Below are 12976 nucleotides of genomic sequence, written 5' to 3'. Positions count from 1 at the left end.
GCATGCTGTGGTGTTTAAGTCACGATCAAAACACAATAACAATTCGGTTTAAGTCTGATATGTTGCAGTGCAGGGGCGTTCACCATCTTGAAGAATCAATGATATCCTTACTGACACACCTGTAATTATAATACCTGGGATTCGAATTGGAGTTCCTTGCGAGACTAAGGGGCCTCTCACACCCAATAATATCTCTTCTTCATACACATAAGACGCTCTCGTGTGAACCTGTCAAATATGATATTAATATGGCCCAAGGCATTTAATAGGTATGAGAGTGAGTGAGGGAATGAGTTGAGTTTTACGTCACCCTCAGCATTATTCGAGCTATATGGCGGCGGTCTGTAAATAATCGAGTCTGGACCAGACAATCCAGTGATCAACAGCATGAGCATCGATCTGCGCAATTGGGAACCGATGACATGTGTCAACCAAGTCAGCGAGCCTCACCACCCGATCCCGTTAGTCGCCTCTTTCGACAAGCATGGGTTACTGAAGGCCAATATTCTACCCCGGATCTTCACGGGTAAAAGGTGTGAGAACCCTGTGTAAATATAACTTTGCGACCGGGGTGGCTCGTTTTCTGTATGTGCCAACGCTGTCTTTCTTTTCTTTCTTTCCACGCTCAGCAATATTCGAACTATATGGAGCTATAATTGTCTGGACCAGACAATCCAGTGATCAACATCATGAGCATCGATCTACGCAACTGGGATACGATGACAGGTGTCAACCAAGTCATTGCGCCTGACCACCCGATTGTGTTAGTTGCCTACTACAAGCATGGGTTGCTAAAGACCAATTCTAACCCAGATCTTCAAGGGTTGTCAACAATGTCAACCCAGTAGGTTATTACTACAGCACATCAACTAACACCCCACACGGCCCACCCGTCAGCCCCTCCAAAACGAATGCGCTAGGTGATCACGTGCTTGATAACAAGTGTAGACAACATAAACAAGGGGTTAGCTTAATCCCCTTGCCCTAGTCGTAATCCTCCCTCAAGTCTCGTTTCTCGATCTCGTAATCTCGTCGAACCTTCAGATCTCGTCGGAACTTCTCGTATGCAGTTTTCATGAACGCCAAGCACTTCCTCTTGACGACGTCGCTGTGTTGATCCGCTGTTTGTAAAGCCAGTTTGAACTTGGGATGAGGTGTTATCGATAACTCTAAAATTTTTGGCTCCTCCGAATTCAAAGTACATGCAATCACAGTATGTTCTTTGGTCACGTGACTAATTCTTAGAACCCCCGTAAACTGACAGTCCTGGGACGGAGGGTCGCCGTAGACAAGTTGTACTTTCGTAACACTGTCTTTGTCCAACGTTTGCATTATGCTAGAGATTGTATGTGCAAAGGCGCCAGCATTCACACAATTTCGGGAACTATTTTTCTTCAGTTCGACGATATAGAATTGTCCGGTTGAGTCGTACGGCAGAAGTATTTCGACGTTACGGTCTTTGTTTGTGCAACGTAGGGACAGTATCAACTTCCGCTTCTCCGACTTCCTGCTATTGATGTATGTCACTTGATCCTCATGAATATTCATAACATAAAGTAGTCCCGGTGGGATCTCCTTCTTTTCATATACTATGGTATCCTTCCGTTGGTGTTGCGATACGTAGGCTTTGAGTTTTACGAGACACAGAAAAGACGCTGGCATAATTCTGGCGACCGTGGACAAGGAGGTCAAGGCCATGTCATCGCTGCCCTCGTTGTTCAGTACTTTGAAGAAACCTGCAAAATATGTGAAGAATCATGAATTTGAACATTGGGATGTTGTGGTTTTCATAAATTCGTTGGAATTCTGACATCGATACTTTTCAGCTTTAGAAACTTAAGATGATAAATTTTTCTGAAGCGTTACAGGCATATTGATTCGCAAAATGTGTGACCAACATTTTATCTGCTCTGCGTAATTCTGGAATAAATCCGAGAAAATAATCCAGACTTAAAAGAAATTCTAGTGATCGAAAAAAGTTTATGAAATGACAAAAGATCAGTTTAAAATCTTAGAAATCCCCAAACACCAATAGAACCCTCAGAAAATGAAACGGTAGATTTTTACCACGGACTTATCACCGTGGTAATTACACCACAGTGGGCTCACTGCGTTAACTATTGCTGAGTGCGGCAAAAAACTAAACTCACTCACTCACTGCGTTAACTCCATGTCAACGTATGCATATTCATGATAACTGATTCTGTGTTACTGGCGAGACCCTCATCCTGTACAGTAAAATCGAGGTCAACCTCACCGTTGAAATGCACGGCACGAAAGAGATTTTATGAACGTTTCTTTCCCATGATAGGGATCATTTAGTAAATAACCAGAGCTGCATTTGTTTGTGTTCTAAACTCTACGGTGCGCATATTTTCAAATATGAAACCCTTGCAAGAATCGTTTGTTTTGATCTCCGGATGTACTGGTGTCCCATTGTACCCCCAAAACTTGGATCCAACCAGTCGCGATATAGTTGCATTATGCATAGCTGCATTTTAAAAGACAACGCGCATGCGTAAAATTACACACATGGTTTGTGGACGCAACAGTGACTGAGTGTCCTAGCCTTTCTTCCGCTAAAAGAAAATTGATGCGAACATTTACAAGATCAGTTCAATAATGCTTGTTACTGTACGAAAATCACATTTCAACAAAAGCAAACAAAAACCAAAAACGCCTTATTATGTATATATCAGGTAACTTGCTGCATGGTTTAGTAGATTACATTAGTATACGCAGGGACGGATACAGCTTTTTGAGAAAGGGGGGGGTTAAACTCTTGAGAAAGGGGGGTGCACTCACGAGAGTTTCAATGGTCATTTAATAAACTTTCAGGACAAAAGGGGCACAACCACCCCTTCTGGATCCGCGTATGATACGCCCTGCTCAGCAATAATCCGCCTGTATGACAATGGTTTGTTAATTATTTGGCCCAGGCAATCCTCCTATATATATATATTCAGCCTTGATACAGCACTGGCTGTTGGTATAAATTCAATTAGTTGCCCGTGTTAACGCTATTAAACGAATAGTTATTCACCACGTGACAAACAGATACAGGCGAGTCTCACTGCGAGCTGGCAGACAGCTGCTATAGACAACCCCATACATCACTGTCATAACCCAGATGTCACATGGTGGGCGTGCAAAGGCTGTCCAATTCTACAGCTCTGACACCATGTATATTTCACCATGCACACATACATGTATATCGAAATTCAATCTGAACGTAAATGCACACCATGGGGCTTTGTCGTTCGAATTGTTTCATCGGTTGCAGTTAACGATTCTGTCCTGTTTTATGTTGACATGATGACGTCAATAGTCTTGGGTGGACTTTCAGCCTCGGTGAAACAAAATATTGTCACTAATTTCACCGCACAACGGAATTACACAGTGACCTTGATATGATTAATATAAATGGGATACATTTCAACCTACGGCACATTTATAAATGTTGAACAGGCTGTAAACAGACTCACTGAGACAGGGTGATAGTTTTGTGGGCTGTGCATGATAAGAGGACACCACTGAGGCGTTTATGGTTGATTAGAGGACACCACTAAGACGTTTGTGGTTGATTAGAGAACAGCACTGAGGCGTTTGTGGTTAATTAGAGGACACCACAAAGGCGTTTGTCGTTGATTAGAGGACACCACTAAGGCGTTTGTGAATTAGAGGACATCACTAAGGCGTTGATTAGAGGACACCACTAAGGCGTTTGTGGTTGATTAGAGAACACCACTAAGGCGTTTGTGGTTGATTAGAGGACACCACTAAGGCGTTTGTGGTTGATTAGAGACACCACTAAGGCGTTTGTGGTTGATTAGAGGACATCACTAAGGCGTTTGTGGTTGATTAGAGAACATCACTAAGGCGTTTGTGGAGGACACCACTTTTGTGGTTGATTAGAGAACAGCACTAAGGCGTTTGTGGTTGATTAGAGAACACCACTAAGGCGTTTGTGGTTGATTAGAGAACATCACACTAACATCACTAAGGCGTTTGTGGTTGATTAGAGACATCACTAAGGCGTTTGTGGTTGATTAGAGAACATCACTAAGGCGTTTGTGGTTGATTAGAGAACAGCACTAAGGCGTTTGTGGTTGATTAGAGAACAGCACTGAGGCGTTTGTGGTTGATTAGAGGACATCACTGAGGCGTTTGTGGTTGATTGAGAACATTAAGGCGTTTGTAGTTAGTTAAGGCGTTTGTGGTTGATTAGAGAACAGCACTGAGGCGTTTGTAGTTAATTAGAGGACAGCACTAAGGCGTTTGTGGTTGATTAATTAGAGGACATCACTAAGGCGTTTGTAGTTGATTAGAGAACAGCACTAAGGCGTTTGTGGTTGACTAGAGAACACCACTAAGGCGTTTGTGGTTGATTAGAGGACACCACTAAGGCGTTTGTGGTTGATTAGAGAACGCCACGGAGACGGTCGGGATTAATAACAGGACACCACGGAGGCGGTCGTGATTGGTTGTAGGACACCACTGAGGCGGTCGTGATTGGTTGTAGGACACCACCGAGGCGGTCGTGATTGGTTGTAGGACACCACCGAGGCGGTCGTGATTGACTGAATGACACCAGTACGGAGATCTTGATTGATTAAATGACAAACCAGTAAGGCGGAACATACCTGTTGTCAGTGGTTAAAAACACTAACATTTGTTGCTGGTTAAACTAGCATTCACAAATACGTCTATAGACTATGAAGTCCAACCCATATGGGACCAAGAACATACCTAGTTGAGACAATTTAAAAACGCCTGATCATTCTCGACTCGCGTAGGATACAACGTTAATGTATTCTCTAGGGTCTGTGATAAAAACGCAATTTTCTTGGATTTGCGTGCCTTAGATCTGTCCGCTGTGATATCACTGAGTGACCTGCTCAAATTGTGGCAGAGTAACTTTGATGTGAACCGTTACATTTCCGATACGTCGAAGTAAAAAGTACCTACCTAAATACTTCGAGTTATTCGAGGTTCAACACAACCACAAAATGATGACTAACTAAGGAATACGCAATGGACCAAGTTATGGTTTCGGGACAACCATGAGATCGACATAGCGGGGTTTGCCGGTATGTTACAGTTTTAAATGTAATTTATAGAGGATATTATATGAGTGCCCATATCATACTATGTTTACGACACGAGTGCCTAAATGTTGGCATTTCCCGAGCGAGAGCGAGGGATATACCGATATTGAGGCACGAGTGTCGTAAACATAGTATCATATGGGCACGAATATAATATTCTGTTTATTACCGAAGTCGTCAAATTGAGGAAAATAACCCAAATCTACTTTCAAACATCTTTCGCCTCACGTAGAACGCAACGTCACAGAAGAAACGTGACGTCATAGCATTGTTCATGACGTCACGTTACCATGACAAAGTGATATTTTGCCCTAGGGCATCGTATGAAAAATATGAACCCCGATATGTTCACCCTCGTAGGTAATAAATATCATTATTAAATATCATACTCGCCTGTGGAAGATACTGCAGTGTAATATTTTTACGGCAATATTACACTAGTGTAATACCGCTAGACGTGTGACGTCATAATGATTACAGTTATGACGTCACAATGTTTATACCTCTGTCACAATGGTATTAGACCTTGCTTGACTCGTAGAAAGCTGAGAGTCATCACACTTCGTAGGCAGTTTCTGTCAGTTTATGTTGGAGAGTAATACACAGAATACTAAACTCGCTTCCGTGAAATACCATTTTTTATCAAACTCGTGAAAGATTTAGCATCAAACTCGCTTTCCCTCGTTTGATACCAAATCATTAACTCGTTTAATAAAAATGGTATTACACGGAAGGTCGTTTATATAGTATCCTCTATGTATGGGTTCGCGAGGTGCATCACGGAGGGTACACTGACAATTGTAAAGTATTTACACTGCGGGCGTAGCACACATCTCAAACTGATTGATGACACCAGACGAGTCACCGTGATAGATGATCTGTCGACTGTCGAAATCACTTACTGATACTGACACCAAATACCTGTGGTAATTGATTCTCCCAAATTATCTCCATCTCACAGAGTTTCGTGGTCAGCGATTTGTCAGCTGATATTATTGGTCAGCAATATGCCGTACCTTAGCGAGACTGGACAATGATGCCACCCATCTTGTACTTTCGTCTCTACATCAGTAGCAATTACAAAATGGTTATATTCACAATAACTATAGTGAATATATATTTGTGCAATGTTTTTCACAGTAGCCGATATAGTGCTTTCTTCAAAATAGTTACATACCCTGGTTTGACTGGCCTCATTAATTGAATGACCGTGAGTTACTGTTAGAATGAGTGAGTTTAGTTTTACGCCAAACTCAGCAGTATCCCAGCTACATGACGGCGGTCGGTAAATAATCAGACGAACCAGTGATCAATAGCATGGGCATCGATCTACGCAATTGGGATATGATGACATGTGTCAACCAAGGCAGTGAGCCTGACCACCCGATCCCGTCAGTTGCATCTTACGATAAGCATTGGTTACTGAAGACCAATTCTAGACTTCATCTTCACGGGTGTGTCTGCATGTATTTCTGTGTGTAATCAACATCGAAGCTATTTATTCCTTGGACTCAAATGTTTACAGCTCTAAGACATGAAGGATTATATTTGTTTGGTTTGGATGATGTTTTACGCCGCACTCAGCAATATTCCAACTATATGGCGGCGGTCTGTAAATAATCGAGTCTGGACCAGGCAATCCAGTGAGCAAAGTCATGATCTACGTAATTCGGAACCGATGACATGTGTAAACCAATTCTAACCCGGATCTTCACGGGTGTTACTGTTAGAATACTGCTGACAACATTCACTGACAAAAACACACATACGCTAGCTTCCGACAATGAAGTGAACTCGCTATACAGTTCAGACATCATTTTCGCATTACTGTATCTAATCCGCCTCGCTCAATGCGGGAGACACAATTGAGTGTTGAAAGCCTAACGCTTTAAACATGTGATGCTATATTGGGTGATGTGAGAATTGATAAAAGCACCACAGGGGAGGATGTCTTGGACAGGTGTTGGCAGGCACGGGGCGCCACACCAGGTGTGAGGTCACCACCAGACGGTATATTTGAATGTGCGGCAGGAGAGAGGGATCTCTGTATCAAGGTGTGAACGGTCTAAGGGGTGGGGAGTGATGGAGAGTATGCATGGATGGTCACAATGATGTTTCGCACAAGGAGGTCATGCATTCACTGCCAGTGGTCAGCTTAAAATCACCTGTGGACATGACCAGCACAAAGACCTCAGCTATTAACTCCACTTGTTAAGGACGCTCTAACAAATTATAGTTCAGCTATTGATGCTAAACACTGACCCGGCTCGCCAGACAGAAGGGTATTCGAGACAATATTGTCAAATATTGTCCAAATTGTTCAGCGGGACTGTGAAGAGAAAGTATTTGTCACCATGATCATCGTCTCACAGTCGTGTGAATTTGTGAGTCTTCTACGCACAATAACATTCACCTGATGTCAATGTGGGGCAAAGGTCGTTCCAGAAGGTTATCTCTGTTTATTGTCCATCATGCACTATAGTGAACACTGGAGTTCTAGTTTCAGACAGAGTAATAAAAAAGACCCCGGGATTTTATGGTATCGTATTTAATAATGATAACTAATACCCTCCCCGACACGTGACTTGAGGCTCATAGGCCTGGGTAACTCGCTGACCTTATCTGAACTCTGCTAATCTGCGGATCAAAACAAGCATGTCAAAAGGTGTTACCTGAGGCATACCTCATTCCGACTGGCGTGCTCCACCTATGTCAATCCCGACTAATAAGTATACAAGTATACTGACGGACAAAAGAAAGTATACACGTGAAACATGAAAGTGGCCAACTACTTACAAACCTAACCAAATCGTTACTTACACGAACGCAGACAACGAAAAACTCGAACGTTCAGGTACAAAACGCAGCTATGACATCAAATCCATCACCATCGATATCCGCCATCAAACAATATATTTTGCCCAGAAGTTTATTTTGTAGTTAGCCTTAGCAGCTGTCATGGTAGTAATGAAACCTTAGTTTGATAAAACCAAACCAAAATCAAATTAAGAGGGACGTGGCAATGGAATGTTTCTATTCGATTCGAGTTTTTTATTCTAAACGATTCGGTATTACTTGTCAGGGAAATATGATTCTTTTCATATTCAATAATCACTTATATATTAATATGCAATGTCCCCTCGAAGGGATTAAAATGTGCATCCTTGACTGGTGGGTGCAGCCAGTAGAGCAGATTATGCATGTTTGTATATTTCGCCAACACCCGGTGTTATCAAGGATGTTCAGTGTTCAAGTCACATAATTTTCATTGTTTTAGATTTTTTAAGGGAATCTGTTTTGGCAGAAATACTGATAAATCTCTTTCATATTTCAAAAGTGTATCCGTTCGTTCGATTTCTGTTTCTTCAAAACTGGTAAAGGTGGGTCAGCAGAGTATTGATGAACACCGAACACAATGTGTAGGTGTGGATCGATCGATGGATAAAAAGGAGTTGCTACATGATAAATACTTCACATAACCGATGGACAGATCATACAGATAGATGGATGACTACCAAGATGATACAGGTACATATGTACTGATAAGTAGTTTCAGTAGATGGATGGATAGACGGACAAATATACATGTTACATACATATGTCATTGACGGATAGTGGCGGTGGGATAGCCTAGTGGTTAAAGCGTTCGCTCGTCACACCGAAGATCCGGGTTCGATTCCCCACATGCGCACAATATGTGAAGCCCATTTCTGGTGTACCCCGCCATGATATTGCTGGAATATTGCTAAAAGCGGCGTAAAGCCCAATTCACTCACTCATTGACGGATCATTGGATAGACAGAAACATGAGAGAATGTGATATTCAATAACAAACTCAAAACCCAATTTGCAGCTGATGACCCCGACACAGCTATAGGGTCTATTGTACGTTGCGACTCCGTGAAACAGATTATACCCACGTTAATGGGCCATGATTACAGGATACGATCCCCCATTGTGAGGGGGATAATGGGGTCTTCTTACCCCCTCAGTTCCCCCAGAGAAGCTGGGTCAGCCCGAATTCCTCCCCTGTCCATGTCCGCTCATATTACGTATTTTGTCAGGTGTAAACACAATACCTGTCATAAGCCATTGTCACGGTGCCATACGATCCTCGCAACACCTCTGTTATCGGATCGGGTTTTTTCCTATCTGGTTTCCCATTTGTCTTGTTCGTGAGCATGACTCGGTATCACGGGCACACGGTAGTGTTACATTGTTTACATTCATAACTACGGATATTTGACGGAGGAAACGAGGTCGGGAGACGTCACTTTACAGACATGAATATCGATTACGCGAAATCAGTGCACTGCAATTAACGGGATCGTCTTCCATTGCAATAACGTGCCACGTCATATTAGTATTTCATTTGAGCATTCCTTGCGACTAGGTTCAATATACATCCTAATCAATCATTTAACTCGTCAGGTTGTTGTTTCCCAATATTTGATATAAGAGTTTTATCGCTGTGTTATAATCGATCTGATCACACAGGAATCGATTATGTATGGGTGTGGTATGTAGGTAAACAGTATCCCTGAGTCATGGCAAACACACACAGGTACTTATGTCGCACTTAGTGAATCAATGAGGCTTGCAATTTGCAAAACTGATGAGAATATAGTTGCCACTATGTACATATGATAACAATTAAACATAAATGTAACCAAAACTCACATGGATACTTACATGGAACTAGGCGTTAACGTATCTCCCCCCAATCAACCAACACCCCCCCCCTCATCCACTATAACATGTGTGACTCAGCCCCTTCAGACCACGCGGGCACTTAACAAATAACATGTCATAACTCTTGTATCTATTGTTAAGTTGTGTGCATCTTAACACTTATAAAATAACATCTGCCTTGTTTGACGACGTGCAGTTATAGGCCACACCATTCCAATGCTATTCAGGGCATCCCAAAACATCTTTTCCGGGCTCCTGCTGTCATCCACGAATACGCCATACCATCCACCTTACACATACCCCTACCCCTTAAATCCACGCCCTGCAGATACTGCTCACCCTTTCATCAATTTCCTTTGCAAAATATTTCGGCAAAAAACCTTTCTGATCTATTGCATTGATATGATGTTTCCAAGCACATCCCGTTTAGCCAGCCCTTTAAGGAAAACCTACCTGGGTAATGTTCCGGAATCACAACGTAGGGTCCCACCTCCCTCTCCCTTCCTCTGGGTCCCGGGTCACGACGCACGTTCCGCGAAAACACTCTCGTCAGCTTCACTTCCTTATACAGGAGCAGCGGCTGTTGGAAGTTGAATCCTTCACTTCCGTCACCATTACTCTGTACCACATCTTCCTCGCATATCTTCACAATCTGGGGTAGCCGGTTGTCCGCCAGGATCTCCCGTAGCCTCTGGTTGTGGTCCCCCCACACGCAGGACAAGCCAGACCCGGGGGTAGTAGGGGACATGTAACTGTTCCCAAACGACGATAGCTCTGCTGCGTCCCCCGTGTGATGCATATTCCCACACTAGTCACCTCACGCCGGGTTTACTATTTATCATTAGCAGTCACCCAGCCGGATTACCATGGTCGTCTCAAGATAGTTTTAACAGTAACTATCCGTTCTTATCAGTGAATCCGGTCCCTGAAGCTACTCTGACGACTTAACCGCCAAGGAACTACTCGACCGAGACGCTGCTATTTTCCCCTTCATTATAAGAAGTGCGAGTGCCGGGTACATGTACCTCCGCAGTTATGCATAACAAGACCGGGAGAAGACGACCGCCTTGTCTCACCCCAACACCCGGATTGCGACAGCCAGTAAATCACACTGTGCTGTCTCGCTCGGCAGCTCTGCTATTTGTTATCAAGTCAACCTTCCGAACCTTCAATAACTGCAGACGAAACGCGGCTATGCAAATTAAAGGTAGTCAGAACGCGTCATGTTTTTATCCTTTCCGCCCTACGCGTCTATTATATAGCTCACAGAACACACGAGGCACTTTCCCTTGCTTAGATCTGGACTGCCTTTATGCCATGGCTCTATATTTACTCTTATCGTCAATGCAATCGTGTTTAAATAGCTTCTTTAGGTCTCTCTGTTGTTGATTTCTCTCACCGGTCCCTAACAGAACCACCTACAGACACGCATGGGAATTTCGTAGATGCAGGTGCGCTATGCTTTGTCAAAGCACTCTTGTCTATGTTAATAATATCTGTCGTTGAGATCCCTTCACTGTCATAGGATTGAAAGGATCCCATTCAGGCTCGGGATCAATCACGTACTTGCATGTACTTTTGACGTAGCTGGCTACTCTACATCATGTGAGGCAATATGCGTTTATTTTTTATTTATTTTTAGATTTCGTGCTCAATATATCTTTCTTCTAAACCCCAAATTAGCATGGTTATATAAGTTGCGGAATTTCATTATTAGTTATTCCCTCTAAATGTAGATTAGCAGTTGTCATTTTTCAGCATGACAGATCCCACAAGCCCCAAATGATTTTCGTACGACCTTAAGTCGAATGTTAGAGTAAGGGAGTTTCATAGCGCTAAGAAGTCATTGTGCATGGAGGCCCTGTACTCTGCTCTGGAGGTTACCCAAAATCAAATGTTTTCCCATAGATTTCCTTAGTAACGTTATACTTTTGTTAAAAAATTATCCAGACTGTCAACAGTCATTCCATGTACACATGGCTACAGTCTGGCCTTTGAACTGCAATAAAAACACAAATTCCGGCTAACTATCCGAGCCAGTTTTCCCTGCACAGGAAGCTGAACATATCAACCCCCATTTCTGCACCAAATGTCACCTACTTGAAAATATCAGCTCAAAATACTTAAAATTGTGGTCAGTTTTAATTGCTTTTAAGAAAACATAAAAATCTTACACTATTTCTATTCATCCAATCACAGCTGTCATATGTATCTATCTCTTCAGATGTGTGCATACGCTACTCGCTCAGGGAGCACTTGATTCTGAGTTAGTGTAGTGGAACTTGAACACTTGTCCAAACTGTGGATGTTTCAATATGTGTTTGCGATTGTTGACATCGCCTCGACTTTATAGGTTTCTCTTTTATTCATTTTGTATAAAAAGCATTAAAGGCCCCAAGACAAAAAAAGACAAACAACAAAACGATCGACTATCTTTAGTGAACTAAATAGTGAATTGTCTAATAGCATGTTATTAGAATCCTTTTAAGACTAAAAAAGGACAAATAATTCTGGTCTATAGGATATGCAGGATTCTGTAGACGAGGAACTGCTATGCAACTCATTATGACAATTGCAAAGACTTGTTCATATGAATGAGAGTTGATTTCCACAATTGTTTTCCTGATCTCACAAAGACACAAACCCGTGAAGGTCCGGGTTAGAATATTGGCCTTCAGTAACCCATGCTTGTCGTAAGAGGCGACTAACGGGTTCGGGTGGTCAGGCTCACTGACTTGGTTGACACATGTCATCGGTTCCCAAATGCGCAGATCGATGCTCATGCTGTTAATCACTGGATTGTCTGGTCCAGACTCGATTATTTACAGACCGCCGCCATATAGCTGGAATATTGCTGAGTGTGGCGTAAAACTAAACTCACTCACTCTCTCAGAAAGCTAAAGGGTCCTTCACACTTATTTCGAATTGACAGGAATCAAGTAGAATCAGCCAGAAAAAATATTTCAAAACTTCGAACCGCATTCGAGAGAGAATGTCAATATAAACAATTTTACTTAGAACGCACTTCAAACCCGCCTCGAATTATTCTTACTCATTCAAAATGTACTAGATCACGAATGCGGCTCGAATGAATCGGAATAAAGTAGGAATAATTAGAATACTTAAAATGAATTTCGACTGCCGTACGAGTCCGATTCGATTGCTACGTGAATAGC

General features: G+C 42.5%; 1 protein-coding gene across 1 annotated transcript; it reads right to left on the bottom strand.

Moving 5' to 3' along the window:
• Positions 1-758: 758 nt before the first annotated feature.
• On the bottom strand, positions 759-10767 carry LOC124257560. The gene is made up of 2 exons (XM_046691659.1): positions 10254-10767; positions 759-1736 (listed from the first exon to the last, which is right to left on the bottom strand). The coding sequence occupies exons 1-2, from the start codon at positions 10597-10599 to the stop codon at positions 985-987; spliced, it is 1098 nt and encodes a 365-aa protein (XP_046547615.1). The 5' UTR covers positions 10600-10767; the 3' UTR covers positions 759-984.
• Positions 10768-12976: the final 2209 nt, after the last annotated feature.

The sequence above is a fragment of the Haliotis rubra genome, unplaced genomic scaffold (assembly GCF_003918875.1).
Source record: "Haliotis rubra isolate DU_JTF1 unplaced genomic scaffold, ASM391887v1 Scf666, whole genome shotgun sequence".
Lineage (NCBI taxonomy): Eukaryota > Metazoa > Mollusca > Gastropoda > Lepetellida > Haliotidae > Haliotis > Haliotis rubra.
Note: the sequence above shows the minus strand (reverse complement) of the source record. Positions and strands in the feature narration are given on the sequence as shown.

Bases quoted from the DNA above. Each gene is read 5' to 3' on its own strand.
- LOC124257560 (XM_046691659.1), bottom strand. From the start codon at position 10,599: ATGCATCACACGGGGGACGCAGCAGAGCTATCGTCGTTTGGGAACAGT. The intron at 1,737-10,253 runs GTAGGTTTTCCT...CATATTTTGCAG, and splicing joins GATTCCGGAACATTACCCAG to GTTTCTTCAAAGTACTGAAC.